Here is a 20,436-nt window from a genome sequence, read left to right as displayed (position 1 = left end):
TGTACGTTTCAGTTATTATGACGGTGGCTTTGTAGAATTGTGTCATGAGGAGGAATACAGAACCCTGTCTATAAACGCGTTAGTCGTGTACAAGCTTCAAAAGATTAATTCAAAAAAAAAAAAAAAAAAAAAGTTTCCCTCTTTCCTTTCCTTTCCTTCTCTCTCTCTCTCTTTTTTTTTTTTTTTTGGTGTTTATGTGCATCTGTTCTATGTGTGTATAATTTTCTTATACTCGATAATAAAAATACCCCAAGACTTTCAATAGTATAGATCTACTGCCTAGATTCACTTGATTTGAACTAATATCCCCAAATAATAGACCAATATTGCCCCAAAAATGAATGATTTGCCACATATGCCGACCCCGCAACAGGCGTCATATCAACAACACCACCACCAACAACAACAACAACAGCAGTACAACAATCGAAAGCACACACAACACTCGAATACCAGCAGTTCCAAAGTCAATTATAAGCCACCTCAACAGCCAAGACATACGAGTTCGCACTCGACGAATTCTTATCAGTCGCAACAATATTACCAACAGGCTCCACCAAACGATTATTATCGTCAACAGCAACAAAGTACAGGCTTTCCTCCACAACCAGTTTACCAACAACCACCAGTTTATCAAACGCCTCCTCCTCCACAGCAACAATATGGCCTGCCTCAGCCCGTGTATCAGCAACCACAACAGTACCAGAATGCACCACCACCACCTCCTCCTCCACAGCAGCAGCAGCAGCAACCACAGTATCTGCCTCAGCACGCTTACCAGTCCCAGCCTACTCCCCATCAACAGTACCAACCACCACCACCAAATCAGTACGATCCTTACCAAGCTAATGGTAGTAGTAGTAGTATGGGTGGATCTGTGGGAAAGAAACCTCCACCGTCAACATCACTGCCACCACGCCAACAAAGGCCATTAAACAAATCAAAAGAGTCTTTACATGAAAAGCCTTTGTCTTCAAAGCAGAAATTGGAACTTGAATTGAGGAGTGTTTTTGAAAAAGTGGATGTTAACAAGTCAGGTAGAATATCAGGTAAAGAATTATCATATGCGTTGTTGAACTTTGATCATACGAGGTTTCAAGATTCCACAATCAAGTTGATGATGAGCTTATTTACTAATAAAGGTGATGCATCATCCTCATCATCATCATACAGTTCCAACAAGTCCCTAAATTTTGATCAGTTTGTATCTTTATGGAAGTACTTGTCAGCATACAAAAAGTTGTTTATACAAGCAGATACAGATAGTTCAGGTGATGTATCTTTTGGGGAGTTTCAGAAAATCCTAGAACAGATTGGGTATAAATTGGATATCGATTTGGTACTACATTTGTTTTCGAAGTACAGTTTAAAAGATACTGGAGAAGTTAGTCGATTAAAGTTTGATTCATTTATTGAATTGTTGGTTTATTTGAGAAAATTGACGGATATTTTCAAAAAATATGATAAGGATTTATCAGGAACGGCAACAATTGGGTTTTCAGACTTCTTGTTTGAAGTAAGTAACATGACATAAAGAGTAGTGTAATATTAGAGTGTACAATACAGCAACTCGTCCTCTACGATTTCTCTAAATACACAAAATTCCTCAATTTTTTTTTAAATTACATACAGAAAATAACCTAATCTCTACCTCTACCTCTGAAAGCACCTCTTCTTGGACCACCTCTGGCTGGTCTTGGTCTTTCAGCTGGAGCATTCTTCAATCTAGTCAATGGTAAAATACCTTCTGGAATGTTCAATTCATTTCTCAAAAATTCAACACCTTCATCAGTCAAGGTGTAGTAGTAGTATTGCCATGAAAATTGGGTCTTGACGTAACCTCTTGAGGTCAAACTTTGCAAAGCTTTGATGACGTACAAGTTCTTGGTGTCGATTTCATCGTGTTTTGGTTGGTTGAAATCCTTCTTGGCGACAACAACACCCTCTAGAGAAATTGAGTTAGTATATTGAGCATAGTGTGGGAGCTTAAGGAAAGTTTTGTCTGAGGAAAATAATATGCATTGCTTAAATTGATGGAATGCTCTTTACTTTATTTAATCAAGTCTTCTTGGAATTCGTGATAATTTGATCATTACCCAGATTTCTCAAATATGCCTCATTTGATGTAAGTCTCCGTTTTTAAATCTGTTCATCCTTCATGTACTCTATGAATCTCTGCCCTTATGTTTGATGATATATTCCTCCTCTCGTTGTTTGACAAATTTCCTTCACACAATCTTCCCTTGAAGTTGGTGGGGCAAACATACCTTGGAACAAGTATTGGTGGATCTTTTTACGTTCTTCTCTTGGAATAAGCATGCTGGGTTCTTCGTTGACTTCCGTGGTTTATTATGCAATAGCTTTGGAACTTGACAATTTTTTTTTTTTTCAGTATTGATAGAGTCTCTCACTCCTCTCGCACACAATTGTGAAAGCCAAAATTTTATTTTTTTTTTTTGGTTTTGCCTGCACTACCATGTAGGGGTGTAGCCCTAAAATTACAAATCACGCGGTCTCGAGTTTTTTTTTCGTTTAATACGCTGCCCCATTTGCAACCACAGCAAACCAAACAAACCAGTCAAACATTACAATCTCCTACAACTAACTTGATTAAAAGAAAAAAAATCATTCATTTAACATTATTACTATTAATACAATCTACGGGATATGCTATAAAAGAAAAAGGGAAGCGTTTATTTACGCTTTTTCATCTCTGTTTCCACCTCTTCTTCCACCAAAACTTTTGATAAAGCTAAGCAAGGAATCTTCCTGATCTTGCTTCTCAACGTCCTCTATGCTTTGTACTCTACCGAGTTCCTTATCTCTCAAGAAGAATGAACCAATAATCATTGGTGCAACAAAACATAAACATACAATCATCAATATCCTTTGTACTTCACCATAAGCTTTAGTGGCTCCTTGTCTTTCAGGTGTTCCCCAAGTATAGTTTTGAGCAAATACATAGGGACTGGAGTAGACACTAGTGGCCGTGGTAGCATCGAGGTACTTATTCAATTTCTTGATCAAGGTTTGTGACCAAATGGCACCAGCGACTGAAGCTCCAACGGCATAACCAATTCTGTAAAGGGTGTAAATAGCGGATGTGATAACTGCCATATGCTCGTGGTTGACACAAGCTTGAGCAGAAACGGTAAGTGGATAGGAGAAGAAACCAGTACCAATACCCATAAGCACTTGACCACCAATAATACCACTATGAGCACTTAAGGTCGATCTAAAATGATACATAATACCGAATGCAACCATCCATAATGAACATCCGAACATCACAAATCCCTTCAAACGTCTGAAATAGACAACGGCTAAACCAAAAAGCATACAACAGAGTGTAGATGCAAATGATCCAAGACTGGTGATTCTAGTTGCTGATTTTTGACTTTCATCAACGGCAACGATCAACACAGTGTACAAGAAACTTGCTTCGACGGCATAAACAAAATCAAACAACAAAGAAATCATACCAGCTGACCAGATACCACGGTCCTTCATTAACGTGATTGGAATGATTGGGTCTTTAGCAAAACATTCCCAAATGGCAAATACTGGAATCAAAACACAACCAACAACAATGGGGGCGATGATGTTACCTTGCTTCCATTTTTCTTTGGCACCACCAGCTAAAGTCAAAGGAATTAACAAGCAACCCAATGAAACAACCATCAAAAGCAATCCAATACAGTCTAATTTCCAAAAGAAGTACTTCATTAAGCCCCAAAATCCAAATTTTTGGTAAAGAGTTTCCTTCTTTTTGAATTCTACCCATTCTGGAGTTCTTCCAGCTAACCATCTCATATGGATCATACATCCAACAAATGGGATACAAGCTAACGGGAAAATGAATGCCCACATACCAATTCCCCATTTCCAATTCATACCAACTGCACCAGTAACATTACCAGAGATCCAAGTGTTGATGATGAAGGGAAGTGCTGGACAGATGGTGAAAAACACTCTCCATCTTAAAGTTGAAAAGTCAGACATGATGAACAACAAAACAATAAGGACACCACTGTAACCAATCTGGTATAAAACGGCACCAGCGACATAAGCGTTGATAGTTGGAGATTGACATTCAATGATCGTACCAACAACGTAAAACAAAACTGCAACAATAAACAATTCCAAACGACCAAAGACGTCAGATAATCTAGCGTATACAGGTTGTGATGCAGCAGCAGTCAAAGCAGTGATGGCATTGACAGTGGTTAACAATGAATGCTCAGACCACGAAGCCGTTGCGTAACCAGTGAACACATACCTGATTTGCGAATCAAGACCATAAGCGTAACCAACCAAGAAAGCAGAAAATAACAAAACCAACTTGTACCAGAATGTATGTTTCCATTGTTCAGCAAGCAACTCAGCTTTCAAAACACCAATGGATTTCTCCTCTTCAATAGCATGTTCCAACTCATCGGAAGTGTTGTCAGGTGTTGGTTTATCGTAAATTTGCTTCTCTTCATCAACTGAAGAAGCCTTTGCTTCAGAATGGAGTGATGATGACATTGCGATAAAAGCACTTGGGTAAAAAAGTGTTGTTTGTTTAGGTAAAACTTGAAAGTGGAACTGTCAGAGGAAGGGAATATCGTTCGTCTTTTATACATTGATTTTTTTGTCTTTAGTAAAAGTTATCTAATTCATCATCCTTTGTACACTTACACAATGCAATACGATGAATTGCTTTTTTTTTTTTTTCTTTTCAGAAACAAAATGTCGTTCTTGGAAATTTGTGTAAAATAAAAGTTGTGTTTCTCCGGACATTTAAGCTTTTTTTTTAGCGCCAGACAAAGCTTGGCAAAATGCCTTGAAAAAAAGGTGCTCAATTACGAGAAGCATTTACAACAGCATTGGCAAGAGTTGTATGCCGTAGATGTTCTGCGGTACATCTATTTAGCCAATCGCCAAGACGTTATTTATAGATACAACTTACAATTTTGGGATGCCCTCTTTTGTGACAAATATAACACATATTGTTCTTTGAAGCTTCGTAATTGGTACCAAATTCAGTTCGAGACTTAAAACGGTGTGTCAAAACAATGGTCTAAAAACACAAGAGTATCTTGTTTTGTTAAAAGTGGATTGTAATGGTCTTCTCAGTAGAGATGGTTAATTTACTATAAATCGGATGAGATTCCAGAATGGTGTCTGCGCTTGTTTCAAACCTACCTCTTCGAAGCAAGATCAACCCTGACGTGCAAGACACTCTAGTGAGAGTTAACTTCTGTTCCCTTACTTGCGAAGTAGCCTTTGGTCCAGAGGATCTTTGTAGATGAAAGTGGCTGTGAGCAAAATCTGATCTGATCGTAAATGAATACCAAATGAGATTACGCAAAAAAAAAAGAGAAAAAGAAATTTTTTAAAATTTTTTTGTTTTGGAAACAGACACAGATGCAAAAATGTCGTCGTAATGCAAAATTTTGATCAATGCAATCAAAAGAGACAGAGTGAGTACTGTTTACGATCGAGTATGGCATCTTTGTAATAGGGTATAAACTATGGTAGGTTCGGAGTAGTTTGCAATGCTCAGGTGTTACAATGTACGTTATTCAAACCACGTCAATGCAGTAAAAAATTTACTCTTTAAAGTTCTCCTCTCTTTATGTCTAGAAATGTATTCATTTGCGATCACGGAGAATTAAGGAAAAGCACACACACACACACACACAAAAAAGAGGTGTCTATTTTATTTTTATTTTTATTTTTGGCTTTTGAGACAAATGTCGTCATTTCTATTCAAGAGAGATGAGATAAAACAATAAGCTGAATATCAAGTAAATTGGTTACATCTAAGCCACTATTAACTTGTGCTATTGTTATTGCCCTTTCTATTCGGCATTTCAACAATTGGAAGAGCTCTATTGTATCAATTTTTTTTTTTTTTTCTTGTCCGATTACATTTCCGATTTGAGATTGTATTGGGTACGTGGTTCAGAGCAAAGCCTTGGCTCGGGAAAATTACATCAGAAGGAGCTTCTGGTTGCTTCAACATGCTACGATGTCCCCTGAAGCTTCCAACATTCTAAAGAGCAATTGAAAAAAAACTGGATTTCCCTCCGTAATCAATTTATCTGATCGCGTCAGTTCAAAATTTTTAGTTTCTTTCTTTTGTTGATGGAATAGATAGCAAGTAAAATAAACCATTGTGCATTTCATCAAAACTTGTGACCAAATTTCTAGAAACTGGAAATATGCACGGCTAGAGGCGTGCTTAGCAGGCTAAATAAGTAGATGCACTTTCTAAGTTTCTTACATTTGGCGGTATTACAATTGTACATTAAACATTATTAAAGAGATCTAAGCCTTTTCTCCTCTTTTAAACCCAAAGTCTTTGATAAAATTTCCCAATGAGTCGTTCTTGTTCTCCTCTTCAGCATTTTCAATCGTCTGTTCTCTAGTAAGCTTTCTATCTCTCAAGAATAATGCTGATATAATCATTGGAGCAACAAAACATATGGAAACAATTATCAATAACCTTTGAACTTCACCATACGCCTTGGTTGCCCCTTGTCTTTCTGATGTTCCCCATGCATAATTTTGTGCAAAAACGTACGGACTACCATATACGCTGGTTGCAAGTGTAGGATCGATATACTTTTCCAATTTCTTGAGCAACGTTTGTGACCAAATGGCACCAGCAACTGAAGCACCAACTGCAGATCCAATTCTGTAAAGAGTGTAAACACCAGATGTGATGACTGCCATATGTTCATGACTAACACAACTTTGAGCGGTAACCGCAAGTGAGGAAGAAAAGAAACCAGTACCAATACCCATAACCACTTGACCTCCAATGATACCTCCATGTGCACTCAATGTTGATCTGTAATGGTACATGAGACCCAAAGCAACCATCCATAATGAGCACCCAAAAATAACAAAGCCTTTCAAACGACGTATGTAAACGATGAATAGCCCAAAGATTCCACCACAGAGTGTTGAGGCAAATGACCCAAGACTGGTAATTCTAGTTGCTGATTTCTGAGTTTCATTAACAGCAACAATCAAAACAGTGTAAAGTAAGTTAGACTCAACAGCAAATACAAAATCAAACAAGAATGAAATTAAACCAGCTGACCAGATACCACGGTCCTTCATTAACGTGATTGGAATGATTGGGTCTTTAGCAAAACACTCCCAAATGGCAAATATTGGAAGTAAAACACACCCAATGACAATGGGGGCGATGATGTTACCTTGCTTCCATTTCTCACTAGTACCACCAGCTAAAGTCAATGGAACTAATAAACAACCAAGAGCAACAACCATTAAAAGCAATCCAATACAATCCAATTTCCAAAATAAGTATTTCATAAAGCCCCAAAATCCGAATTTTTGGTAAAGCGTCTCTCTCTTTTTGAATTCTACCCATTCTGGAGTTCTTCCAGCTAACCATCTCATGTGGATCATACACCCAACAAAAGGGATACAAGCTAATGGGAAGATGAATGCCCACATACCAATTCCCCATTTCCAGTTCATACCAACTGCACTACTGACATTACCAGAAATCCAAGTGTTGATGATGAATGGAAGAGATGGACAGATGGTGAAAAACAACCTCCATCTCAAACTGGAGAAATCTGACAAGATGAAAATCAACACAATAAGGACACCACTGTAACCAATTTGGTACAACACGGCACCAGCAACATAAGCGTTGATAGTTGGCGACTGACATTCGATAATAGTACCAACAACGTAAAACAAAACTGCAACAACAAACAATTCCAAACGGCCAAATACATCAGATAATCTAGCATACACTGGTTGTGATGCTGCACCGGCTAAAGCAGTAATGGCATTGACAGTGGTTAACAATGAATGCTCAGACCACGAAGCCGTTGCGTAACCAGTGAACACAGATCTGATTTGCGAATCAAGACCATAAGCATAACCAACCAAGAACGCAGAAAATAACAAAATCAACTTGTACCAAAATGTATGTTTCCATTGTTCAGCAAGCAACTCAGCTTTCAAAACACCGATAGACTTTTCCTCTTCAATAGCATGTTCCAACTCATCGGATGTGTTATCAGTAAATGTCTTGTCGTAAGCTTGTTTCTCTTCATCAACTGAAGAAGCCTTTGCTTCAGAATGGAGTGATGATGGCATACCAAAGGGGAGGACGTAGCTATTTCTGTTGAGATATTTGCACGCAGCAAAGACGATGGGAATTTTGTCACCCTTTTATATTGAACCGTGCATTGGGCCCATTGTTTTGAAAACAATAGAGCCTTCCCAATAGAATGAAGTTTTAATAATTTCGTCTATTATTTGGTTCTTTTGTGTAAATGTTGGGAGAGATTTGTTATTGATCTTTTCTCAGAGCAATTTCAGCTGTCCATTTGCCTATTACCGAGTTCAAAATTTTTGCCTTGAATAATGTTGTTTCGTGGCTTAATTGTACTTGCAACAATTAAACAGCAAAACAAAGTAGTTTCGAAGTAAAAATACAATTGACTTAAAAAAGAAAGTTATACATTGTTCCCCGTTGCCAAGAATCATCCGTCAATCGTCATACAATACAGACAAAATTCGGCAATTTGTAAAAAGTTGCGGTCCGAATCCTGCTTTTGCGAGTACAGTAGTTCAAAGATTACTTTCGATCTGCATTTGTGTCCAAAGTGACAGTTTTGCAACATTTTATCCAGCTCTAACACGAACAGAGTTCTTGTGACTTCAGTGATAACCGTGCAACCAACTTACGACTTGGGATACGTATCAATTACACCTATACAAGTTACGAGTGTTCAACTGGGTATTGTAGACGCTTCATGTGAAGACAGAAATTTCTGGCGTTGACGTACATATTTTTTTTTTCCCCCCCCTCTCGGGTATGATCAGATGAATCTGATAAAAAATTTTCTGCATCGTAATTGGTTACCAATTTGGAGAACAACGCAAAACGAAAAAGAAAAGAAATTTAATAGCCAATCACAGAGAAGAGAAGAGAAATTTAATTAATTAATCTATAGAGAGTACCAAACATATGAGTAAAATTGTGTAATAATTAATGAGCAAATTGAGGCTTACGAGTAGTTCTGTTTCCATTACTTCTGAAAATGGATCTACTTGCGAAGAAATATGCTAATAAAACACAAACAAAGATGAAAAAATTTTTTTTTTTTGTTTTTTTTTTCATTTTAAAAAATGTCGTATCTTTTCTCTATGAAGGAAATATATTAAAGCCCCACTAACACTATTGTCCGCTCTGAAAAAAAAATTATCCGGTTCTTGAGATGAATCAATATTCTTGGCGTATTAGGACCAGTTCAAACTGTTGCAAGGTTTGTTAAGAGATGAAAGCATCGTGGAAAGGGCACCTACAAATTGAAATTACAGTTTTTTTAGGTCCTGTTGCATTGCATATGATATAATCCCCTTCCCTCTTTCTCTACATGCATATTTATTTCATAGTCTAAAAAAAAAATTAACCCTTTATAATCCAATCATAAATCGTATCTCTTTCCGAGTTAGTCATTGTTAAAAAAAATAATGCACATTTTAGCCAATCATAAAAAAGCATCAAATTAGACAATAGAAATATTTTAATCTCTTGTCCAGAAATGGAAATAAGCCAAAAACAATAAGCATACAAAAATGTCGTGCTCTGTTAATGAATAGTACAATCTTCAGGATTGGAGGACTCGACTATGTGCATATAGTTCTCCGCTGAAGTTTCTCCCTCTTTGTGTATTTTCATGTAAAAGCTATCTCTGAAGTTCGTAAGTCTAGCCCTAATTGGAATTAATGAAAGCCCTAATCATTACTCCTTGTTTACATTTGGTAAAAACACAATTGGATAAAGAAGACTCCGTTGATAGGTTTTCTTTTGTGAAATGATTGAAGCATAAAGAGCCGCATTGCGACAAACCTCCGTCATGTGCTCCTCAAGAACGATCCTTGCTTGGTGTTATTCCATTTCACAGTTTTAAGTGGCCTCTGCTGAGCACTAATAAGCTTTTCGTCCTTTATCCTTAGACCTGTATCCCCTGAGACAAGAGCATTGCCATTGCTTATGATACTAGACTTGCAACATGAATACCTTTATCTTTCAAAAGGCTCTTGTCATATCTAAAGCGTATACAAACACAACGTCTTTACTCTCTCCGCTGTCGTAATCCATTTCTGCTTGCAACATATCTTTGAATTCCCCACTTAAATATAATTTTCGCACAAACAAAATTTGGGTTTCCACTCGCGTGGCTTACTCGACCTAAAGTTCGACTCGTCTCGATTCGCATTGACCCGCAAACAAAAGGAACACTTCGTTCGAGAAAAAAAGAAATTAGCGGGTGGGAAATTCGGTGGTACTCTCCATTCAAATACAATTTTACTCCTGAGAGTTTATATTTCCTTAGCGTGCAAACGCATGGGCGGTGTCAAAAGAAATCTCGAGGGGGGACAGCTCCTTGGGCTTTTCTCCCTCATGGGAATGACGCCGTGAATGGTTGGCTGTTGTTTAGTGTCAAAGCGAACAAGGGCTATTTAGTGCAATATGCGAACTTGAATAGTACATACTAATCAAGAACCCGATACCGATCATTGATGATGAGTTGAACTGCTTTTTCTTTTTTTGGCTTTGATAGATCGCTTTGGTATACGGTTCGAAACGCGAGGCGAAAAAAAAAAAAAACAAAAGAACATTGAAAAAGACAAAATTCAGAGGATAAACATTGTGGTTACCACCTGATTTACTTTACTTTTACCACTGTACGCACAACAATGATATTTGCCAGTATACGTCGAATATTCCAGTCATTCAGAACAGAAGAGGAGGAAAGGTTATACTCAAGAGCAGCTTTTTTCAATCTACTTGGATTCTTAGGATCATGTGTCTTGTTTTCATTTGTTGCTCAGCGATTATCTCGTCATCCAAGAGAATTGGCTCATATAGCAAGGGCAGACGCTCTACTAAAAGCAATTCTGTCATAATGGTCTGTTCGATAAAGAGTATCTAGGAAGATGAAGCCATCTGTTGCTATGTTCCAACACTTTATTCTTCTAATGATGGGGTGATTGTTATTTATCATATTTACACTAATGTACACTTAAATCTATCCTTTAATCAAAATTTCCTTACAGAATTCGTATGCTGTCCACGATATGGCAGTTCCTGGAATATTAAATATTACTCTTGGTTTAAGACCTTTCCAAAACGCAGCATATCCAGCTTGTTTATACAATGCTTTAGCAGCAGTATTGAACCCAGTCACATGCCTCAATGATTCATTCTGAGATATACCTTTAGTTTGTAACACAGTTCGAACACAGTCCAACGGCGTGGTTAATGCAGCAGCAATACCACCCGCTATACCACCGCTAACACAATGCAAATATGGGTTGTATGAGTTATTTGGATTGAGCAATAATGAGCTATATTCGTAGAATCCGAAATTCAATGCCGCAAAGGGGATATTAGTGAATAAGGTTGTTGGGTAAGAAATGAAAAATGCCGATATACCTTCCCTTTTGTATATATCACGTGCCAACTTGATCAATCTTACTGATGTGGACTTGTTTTCGTTGTATGCAGCATTAGCTTGCATTCTTTGTTTCAACATATCGAATGGAGTCATCAAGGCATCAGACGCCGTTGTTGCGGCAACACCCGCACAACTTGCTATGAGTGGATGGTTTGCATCGGTGACTATTTTGGTTGAATGAGGAGAATTGGTCAATCTATTAACAAGGAATGTCTTTGTTGATTCAAATACTGAAAAATAAATTGCATGCGCAGGACCAGCGCCTAGTATTACTGATGATACACCTTTCCACAATGCTCTGAAACCTTCAGTTGAGCTGATTCGTGATATTGACTTGACTAAACCTCGAGATAAGTCCTTGGTTGACAAATTCATTTGCATCCTCGTCTTGATTGAATCTATGGGAAACATTACTGTGTGTTCAGCTATACCAGCCAAGGCACCAGCACTCAAATGAGCAGCTAAAGATGCATCTTCAGGTAACGCCTCATAGTCTATTTCAAGTGGATCTTTTGGCAAAAACTGTATCTGGTGTTCGTGATGCTCCATAGCTGGATCTAGAAAGTGTAGTTGTGACCTGATGTGCTGAATATATATACAGAAAGGGTTGGGGAAGAAGTTTTGAAATTTTGAAATTTTGGAAAAATAATTTTTTTTTTTTTTTTCCTTTCCTTTTCCCTCTGAATAATTTTTCCTTTTCTCTCTTTTCTCACTAATCTATCGATCCTCGGGTGTCTCGAAAATTTGCACGATGTAAGGAGGTAACGGTTGTATGTACACAATAGTGACTGGTCTTTTCAATGATAAGTAAAGGAAACTGAAGAAAGTAAAATAAAGTAAAGGAAAAGAAAGAAGTGATAAAGAGGTTAAAATACGGCGTTAAAAGAAAAAGGGCTACGACAGAAAAAAAAAATAAATGATTCTCCATTTATCGGCTTTGCTAATTTTCTTCGAATCTTTGATGATCATCAACAGCAAATTAAAATTTTTACAAAAGATAGTGATGATTACTCTTTCCAAAACAGAAGTCAAATAGAGGAACTGGTTCTGTTTATCTTATTTTCTTTTCCAAATGATCAACAATAAATATTGTCTATCTCCTAACCCTAAAAGGATCTATATCAATGGTTTTGCATCAATCTTCATATCATACTGTTCTGGTACAATTGACTTGACTTTACCTGTCTTTAAACATACTTCAACATTATCAGCTGCCCATTCTTCCATATTCTTAACTGCTTCATAAGTATACGTTCCCATATGTGGTAAACTAACAACATTGGGCAAATCAAGCAATTCTTGAGAAACTTGTGGTTCATTTTCAAATACATCAGCACCAAAAGCACCGATTTTACCCGATTTGATCAATTCTGGTAATTGTTGCTCATCAATGACGGCACCTCTAGCGGTGTTGATTATAATTACTCCGTCTTTCATTTTGGATATTTCTTCCTTGTTTATCGAATGACGAGTATGAGCATTCAATGGCACACTGATACAGATTATATCTGCTTGCTTGTACAATTCATCCTTACTGGCGTATTTGGCACCACCTTCCAACTCTGGCTTCAATTGACTTCTATTATGGTAGATGATCTCCTTAAATCCAAATGGCTTCAACCGATCTCTGATGGCTCTTCCAATACCTCCCATCCCTAATATACCAACAACTTTGCCTTCGGGACTTCTTCCTAATTTTGCGCCAGCAAATCCCTTCTTGGACCATTCACCCTGAATCATCAATTCATGCCCTTGTTGAAAATTTCTCAAACATGATAAAGTTAAAAACAAAGCTGTATCTGCGGTGGGGGCCTCAACAGGGACAGTAACATTAGAAACTTGTACACCTCTCTTTGTAAATGGTTCAATATCAACTTGGTCATATCCAGCACCAGTATGACTTACAGATACCAACGTATCTGGCATATACAGAGCCAATTCTTCATCAAATCTCCCAGTTTGTTCAACTGATGGGAATGTACGCAAGATATTAGTCACGTCTTTATATTTACCTTGTAAATCCTGGAAAAACTCTTGTCTATTGGCAGATTTACAATCGACAACTTCAACCAATTTGGAAATCTCTTCCCATTTTTCATGAGCGAAATAAATTTCTCCAACTCTAAGCACTTTTGGTTTTGGCATGTTTAACTTAACTGATGATGAAAATGACTTGGCTGAGAAGGAAACTTTTGGGAATATCTGTGCTGCTTTATAGTTGACTAATCTCAATGCCATATATATATATATATATATCGGACCGATATTGAGGGACAAAAATGGAAGTGGGAAAAAATCTAAAATTGGGGGATAGTTCTGGGTGGGGGATACTTTGGGGGATCCTCAATTGTAAAGCACACAAGTAGGATACACAAGTGCTATGTATGTATAAATGTAAAGTGGTTCAAAAGGTTGGTTGGTTGGTTGGTTGTTGTTGTTGTTGTTGTTGTTGGTTGATTGGAAAAGTTTGTTGAATTTTAGTTTTTTTCATTTGTGGGTCAAAGTGGGGTGGAGGTGAGTGGATTGACTTTCCGTATTTGATCGCATCGAGTAGTAAGCGCAAAACTCATTACGTCAACAGATAAATTTATAGAATTAAGCTTCTTTTCTTTTCTTAAAAGAGACAGAACCTATAAGGAGCATAATACTGGACTCCTTATGATTCAATGATATAAAATGCATTATCTTGACTCCGTTTATAGCTAACTCCGATTGAAAGATAAGCAAAAAGAAAACAGAGAGAAAAAAAGTAAAACCCACTCTTTACATCACCACTCTCCATAACCTCCAAAGCCCCATCGGAAGAATGTCACTTGAACCACCCACAACCGCCAAAGTCACCCTAACTACCACCAAAGGTCTCATAAAAATCGACATATTCGCCAAAGAACTACCGTCAACTTCATTCGCCTTCATCACTTTATGTCATCGCAACAAGTTTCAAAACTCATCAATCCAAATCCATCCAAATTACATTTCCTTCTCCAACACACCTCCCGCAAGTTCCGAATTGAACATACCCAAGGAATCATATTCTAGAATCAAGTGTAAAAGTCGTGGATACGTTGCGTATTCAAACGGTGAGTGGATAATTAGTCGTACTGGTGACTTATCCAGCAGTGGTGTTCAAGTGTTTGGCAAGATTGATCAAGAGTCATCGTGGTATGTCGTTAATGAGATTGCTCAAGGTGAAGTAGATGTGGAAACTGGTGATTTGGTGTTTGCTGTCACTGTTGAGAGTTCTGCTGTTGATGTACCGTATTTTGATTTGAAGTTGGATGAAGCACAAGAGGATGAAGAAAAGGGTGACGAGGTACCAAAAGTGAAGAAGCGAAAAATTGCCATTGATTATACTGGAGTTGACGAGGAAGAGCAAGAGGATGAAGAAGAGAATGTCATCCGCATCAAGAGTGCTTATAATACAGAATTGAAGAAGAAGCGACAAGACAAGCACGCAGAAAGAGAAACAAAAAAGGATATTCCAACTGACACTGAACGTGAAGTTACTGCTGAGAATGAGGAAAACAATGAGAGTGAAGAAAAGGACTACGACACGTCAAACTCTGCCTCAGCCTCAGACTCAAACTCAGACTCAGCATCAGACTCAGACTCAGATTCAAACTCGGACTCGAATGACTCAGCTTCAGACTTAGACTCAGATGTCGACACCTTTTCTTCTCCCCTTGAACGAGATCCCACAATTGATCCCCCATTCAATCCTAAACTAGACTTGTCAAAAGCAGAATCAATAACATATTCCGAACTAAAATCTCATAAATTTATCATAAATACATATAAACAATAACAACAATAACAAACACCTAAGAAATAGACAGATATATATATGTATATAAATTTTTGTGGATAAAAACAATTTTCAAAATCAAACGTTAATAATAAATACCTCCTTTTTAAGTTTAAGAAAATGACTCCCCCGTGTAATGTTTCTGTTAAAAAATAAAAATAAAAAAAAAAAAAATGAATGCAATTGTAAGTTAATAAACTTTGTTAGCTTTGTAGCAGCATAGCTTCTGCGGTTATGCTTCACAAGTGTACCCTGGTAAATCATCATGCATATTTGGCAAATTCTTCAACACCTCTTCACTAAAATCACCATTGGCATCTTGTTCTTCTTCTTCTTCTTGCTCTTCAGTAGATGCCACTGTATCGTCACTGTTAAACCATGGATGTTTCAACAAACTACCAGCATCAAACCGTTGATCCAAATTGAAATTCAAACACTTTAAAATCAAATCACAAATCAATTTCACTTGGGGATCATTAGCGGGGAACTTGTACTTCTCAACAAGAACCTCTTCCAAGCCCCAGTATTTCAAATTATCAATATTCTTAAAAATAATTTGTCGATGATTTTCTGGATGCAACTTGAAATATTTCCCAGTCAATTTACAATCAACGAGATATTCATCCAGGGGGAAATGACCCAATAATTCCACAATTTGCGCTAAATGGTCCTCGTCTTTATCGAAATATTTACCATCATGAGGATCAAATAAGAAATCACCAGTGATTAGTTCAAATATAATACATCCAATACTCCATAAATCAGTAGATGATCCCCATGATTTATACTTGAGGATGATTTCTGGTGATCGGTACTGGCGCGTTTGAATCTGATTGGTGAAATGCTCATTGGTGTATGTTGCATTACCCAAGTCGGCAATCTTGATGGAAATGTTTTCACTAGTGAGACTGTTGTTGGCATTTTTAAGTAGTGATGGGTTGCTGCTGCTGTTGGTGATACTGCTGATTGATTTTCTGCCAAGGTCGAATATGGAAAAGTTTTTAGGACTAGTGGTTTTGAAAACTGATTTGCGACGTACTTTGTCAAAATCAACATCTTTAAAGAAAATGTCTGATGATGTAGTTGCTGACGAAAGTGGTTTTGATGAACGAATTGGTGAATCATATTTACCCAGAATGGAATTCTTCAGTCTCTTGTAGTAGAAGCTTGAGGAGTGGGTTGATGTGAGGGATGTAGTTGATTCTTGACGTGGGCGTTGTTCAGTCAGTAAGTTATGTTGTTGTTGTTGTTGTTGCTGCTGCTGCTGCTGCTGCTTTGGCGACTCCTGCTGTTCAGAAATTTCAGGATATTCAGTCACTGTGGCGGGTTGTGCTTGCTGTTGAAGCATGGAAAAGCTCAGTGTCCGTTGAACCAAGTTAGGTTTACTAAAAGATCCACCTCGTTTGATCAATGATGCAGCTCGACTCAAGGAAGAGTTACTTGCTCTAGCTTTGGTCAATTTCTCATCTTCAATTGCCCTAATCACCTTATTTATATCCTCAATATCAATCAAGATGTTTTCTGGTTTCAAATCGGTGTGAATGATTCCACAATGATGCATATAGTCAACTGCCAACAACAATTGTTTGACAATGGTTTTAACTATAGGTAAAGGAATACCTCCAACACTACGTGATGTCTTGATGAGCTTCACCAAAGAGTCAGAACTCATTGCTTTAAGTTTTTTGTCCAATGAATTCTGCCATGGATCAGTACAAGCTGGTGTTGATGGAGTTACACTGCAACCACCAGCGGCACCAATTGCCATTCCGAGGCCAAATCCAGTAGCTCCAGTACCAGCAGTGGTCATTGACGAGTCAATGTCATCGCCTGTTTCCATCACCGTCTCAATCGGAGATACAGTAGTTGATGAAGATGAAATTGTTGAAGCAGTTGAAGGTGGTGGTTGCACGGCATCGGCATCCTTTTTGGTTAAACCTAAACTCAATTTCGATTTGGTATTGCGTTTGAAATACTTGTTGTCCCATTTACCAAACTTCATAGCTAGTTGGTTCTCAGCCTTGGGTTGCACTTGTTTTGCATCCTCACCTTCTTCACTCTTTCTCTTTATTTCTTCATCCACGTGTCTATAAAACTTTTTGTACTTGTAAATCAAATTCAATACATTTTCACCAAGAATTTCAAATACCATACAAATGTGGTTACCATTAGGACCTGTGATTTCAAAATCATCAAGCATCTTCATAAGATGTTTGTATCCAGGATGTTGTTTTGGTGGATTAGAGTCAAAATAACTTGCATATTCACCAGCCAAGTGTCCATTGTTGTGCACTGGATCTTGTAAAGTTTGCATAATCCTAATTTCATCTCTTGCAGCTTCTTTGTAATTCTTGTTTGATTTGACAAACTTGATGGCAACAAAGTATTCATTTTCTTCGTTGGCGCTGTCTGTGGTCGACACTGATGATGATAATGATGAATGCATGGAGGTGGATACATTACCAATGGTGGAAATTCTCGACTTGGCAAGCCAAACGGTCGAGAAATGGCCCCAACCTAATTTACGCAACACAACGTATTCACGGTTGGGCAATTTACGACTGAAATAAACATCGCCTTTGCAAACAGGATGGTATCCACCGAGTTTATAATCCAGTTCGCTTTCTTCGTGTTTTGGATCAAAGTTGAGATCCGATTGGGACTCTTCAAATTCTGATTCTGAATACCAGTCATTCTCATCATCACCTTCATCGAAACTAAATTCAGAATGATTCGCTTGTTGTTCAGGTGTGGGTGCTGCGGCTGCGGCTGCGGCTGCGGCCGGTGTGCACACTTTGGTAGCTACTGCATCCTTGTGAGGATTAGTAGTTCGTATATTGTGGTTACCTGAGAATGAGCCAATTCGTAGTATACTCTTTAAATTCCTTTTTGGAGCTGCTGTGTTTGATCTTGAAAGTGATGTTCGTGTAGATGCAGGAGTAGTGGCTTCTTTGAGTTTCTTTTTCAAATTTTCACCACCTCTTCCCTTACCAAGGTTCAATTTTGGCTCCGAGTTTTCAACCTTGTAGTCAGAGGCATTGATAATCATGGTGTCGGAATCCAAGTCCATGGCTGTACTCACTTCACTATTTTGTAACGACACACAGTCTGCGGTGAATGATGTGTATCTTTCATTATCTGAGTTAGTGGTACCTCTAGCCGCTGCTGTTATTGGATGAGAAATGTGAGCTGGTGAAGGGGAAAATAATGCTGATCTGGAAATGGGGGTTGTTACTGATGAATCAAATCGAGCATTACTACTGGAGTCAAAGGAAAATTGTTGTTGTTCAAAGTCATCTTCTCCTGCATCTGTAGTAGGATGGTTGGAAGCAGCAGCAGCAGCATCCTCCTCTTCTTCTTCTTCCTCTTCAATGCTTCTTATTATGGTAATGTGGTTGGTATTATCCATAATACTGTGAGGAGTGAGAACTGGTGAGTTGGAGGTACCTGTTTCTGGAATTGGTGTGGTCATTATGTTTGAGATGTAGGGACGTTGGTCATTGCTTCTGGTTGGGGTGTGTGGATGATAAGGGATATATGGTTGCTGTAGCTCCTCATCTTGCTCTTGTTGTTGTACTTCTTTTTCTTTTTCCTTTTGTTCTAGTAGCTCCTCCTTTTGAGAGTTACTTCTCTTTCTGAATAACCCTTGTAGTCTGAACTTTGATTTTTTATCAGTGTTGGTTTCGTTGTTGTTGTTGTTGGTTGTAGTTTTAAGACTAGGTGAAGTACCTAAAAGTGGGAGCGATGAGGAAGGTAGTGATGATGGCGTTGCTGTGGTTGTGCCATCAGCAGTGACTTTAAACTCACTACCAGAGTTATTGCGAAAATGGCCATTATTGGGTAGACTCTTGTCCTTGATGTTTTGATTGGTAGTGTTGTTATTACTGCTTATTCTGTTTATTAACAACATTTTGGTAAAAGCTTTAGATTATATATAAGGAGAAAAGTAGTGGTAGTGTTTTCATAAAAGTGTGGTGTTGGAAAGTAAAAATGGGGAACTATAGTGTGGTTGTTGTTTGTTGCGAACTTGGTGAATGTAGTGGCTGGATGTTTTGCATAAAATGAAGAAGGAAATTGGTCTGTTTAAGGTGGTGGTGGGTGGTTGCTGAGTTGTCTGAAGTATTAATAAAGTATAGTAGGGTCTTGTTTTTGGCAACAACAGTTTCTGATCTTAACTAAAACAGATTTGGTGAATTGGATTACTGTATATTGTTGTCAAAGAGTAGTTTGTAGTTTGTAGTTTGTAGTTTGTAGTTTGTCAATGGGTTTAGAAAGTCAGGTGAGTTATTAGTTATTTGGTTTTTAAATTTGTAATTTTGGTTGCTAGATTATTGTTTGGTGTATATATATATATATTTATGTTGTGGTATGTTATGGTTTATGTCAATTTGTCTTATATATGTCACTCAATTTTTCTTCTTTTCTTTCTTTTTTTTTTTTCTTTTCTTTTTTAAAAAATAAAATAAAATAAATTTTAATTTAATAAAATATTAACTCACTCTGCATCTGATATATATTTTAATACGTCATACATACATACATACATATTTTTTTTACACCACCACAGTTTTATAAATTATAAATTATATGCAGTATTACAATATTATTTTTATTTTAATTTTTTTTATTTTTTTTTACACCCCTCTCTCTCTTTTTCTCATTGGACAGAAAAAACAAAAAAAAAAGCAGCAATATAGAATTTATATTATAGCAAGAAAAAAACAACAAACATCCCCAAAAATAAATCAAATAAACAAATAGACAAAGACAGAATGTAAAGCCAAAAAAGTTAAAAAAGATTTATTAACCAAGAATACAAAAGGCTTATAATACAAGTAGAAGTATTGAATGTATAAGAAATGAGGAGGAGTTCGGACGGGGTGTAATATGTTATCTCCTTTAATTTTCTCATATCTCTCTCTCTTCCTATTAGAAATTGTTTTGATTGAGGCTTATCAAGACTAAAAAATTTATTGTTTTTTTTAAGAACAATACAAATATTACTCTACTCATCGGCTACATACATACATACATACATACACAATATTAAAAAAAAAAAAAACTGTGGATTTTTTTACTCCAAGGCAAACAGAGAAAATAGTTTCAGTGAGGGAATATATTAAT

The 20,436-nt window shown here is 37.3% G+C and overlaps 8 protein-coding genes across 8 annotated transcripts; 2 read left to right on the top strand and 6 right to left on the bottom strand. All coding sequences in view use genetic code 12, as the record gives it.

Annotated features, from left to right (window-relative positions):
• Positions 1-337: 337 nt before the first annotated feature.
• On the top strand, positions 338-1,534 carry I9W82_002841 (uncharacterized protein; the record flags this gene model as incomplete). Its single annotated transcript, XM_067691741.1, has 1 exon — positions 338-1,534. The coding sequence occupies one exon, from the start codon at positions 338-340 to the stop codon at positions 1,532-1,534; it is 1,197 nt and encodes a 398-aa protein (XP_067548190.1).
• A 106-nt stretch (positions 1,535-1,640) lies between these two features.
• On the bottom strand, positions 1,641-2,319 carry RPS10 (40S ribosomal protein eS10; the record flags this gene model as incomplete). Its single annotated transcript, XM_067691740.1, has 2 exons — positions 1,641-1,945; positions 2,268-2,319. 2 exons carry the CDS (start codon positions 2,317-2,319, stop codon positions 1,641-1,643), a joined length of 357 nt encoding a protein of 118 aa, XP_067548189.1.
• Positions 2,320-2,697: 378 nt separating this feature from the next.
• I9W82_002839 (ARN1) lies at positions 2,698-4,527 on the bottom strand (the record flags this gene model as incomplete). The annotated part of the gene is made up of 1 exon (XM_067691738.1): positions 2,698-4,527. One exon carries the CDS (start codon positions 4,525-4,527, stop codon positions 2,698-2,700), a length of 1,830 nt encoding a protein of 609 aa, XP_067548188.1.
• A 1,788-nt stretch (positions 4,528-6,315) lies between these two features.
• Positions 6,316-8,133, bottom strand: I9W82_002838 (ARN1; the record flags this gene model as incomplete). Its single annotated transcript, XM_067691737.1, has 1 exon — positions 6,316-8,133. The coding sequence occupies one exon, from the start codon at positions 8,131-8,133 to the stop codon at positions 6,316-6,318; it is 1,818 nt and encodes a 605-aa protein (XP_067548187.1).
• Positions 8,134-11,078: 2,945 nt separating this feature from the next.
• MRS4 (Fe(2+) transporter) lies at positions 11,079-12,056 on the bottom strand (the record flags this gene model as incomplete). The annotated part of the gene is made up of 1 exon (XM_067691736.1): positions 11,079-12,056. The coding sequence occupies one exon, from the start codon at positions 12,054-12,056 to the stop codon at positions 11,079-11,081; it is 978 nt and encodes a 325-aa protein (XP_067548186.1).
• A 567-nt stretch (positions 12,057-12,623) lies between these two features.
• Positions 12,624-13,652, bottom strand: IFM3 (Ifm3p; the record flags this gene model as incomplete). The annotated part of the gene is made up of 1 exon (XM_067691735.1): positions 12,624-13,652. The coding sequence occupies one exon, from the start codon at positions 13,650-13,652 to the stop codon at positions 12,624-12,626; it is 1,029 nt and encodes a 342-aa protein (XP_067548185.1).
• A 661-nt stretch (positions 13,653-14,313) lies between these two features.
• Positions 14,314-15,312, top strand: I9W82_002835 (CWC27; the record flags this gene model as incomplete). The annotated part of the gene is made up of 1 exon (XM_067691734.1): positions 14,314-15,312. One exon carries the CDS (start codon positions 14,314-14,316, stop codon positions 15,310-15,312), a length of 999 nt encoding a protein of 332 aa, XP_067548184.1.
• A 232-nt stretch (positions 15,313-15,544) lies between these two features.
• On the bottom strand, positions 15,545-19,222 carry I9W82_002834 (uncharacterized protein; the record flags this gene model as incomplete). Its single annotated transcript, XM_067691733.1, has 1 exon — positions 15,545-19,222. One exon carries the CDS (start codon positions 19,220-19,222, stop codon positions 15,545-15,547), a length of 3,678 nt encoding a protein of 1,225 aa, XP_067548183.1.
• Between the last annotated feature and the right edge of the window lie 1,214 nt (positions 19,223-20,436).

The sequence above is a fragment of the Candida metapsilosis genome (genome assembly GCF_017655625.1).
Source record: "Candida metapsilosis strain BP57 chromosome Unknown scaffold3, whole genome shotgun sequence".
Lineage (NCBI taxonomy): Eukaryota > Fungi > Ascomycota > Pichiomycetes > Serinales > Debaryomycetaceae > Lodderomyces > Lodderomyces metapsilosis.
Note: the sequence above shows the minus strand (reverse complement) of the source record. Positions and strands in the feature narration are given on the sequence as shown.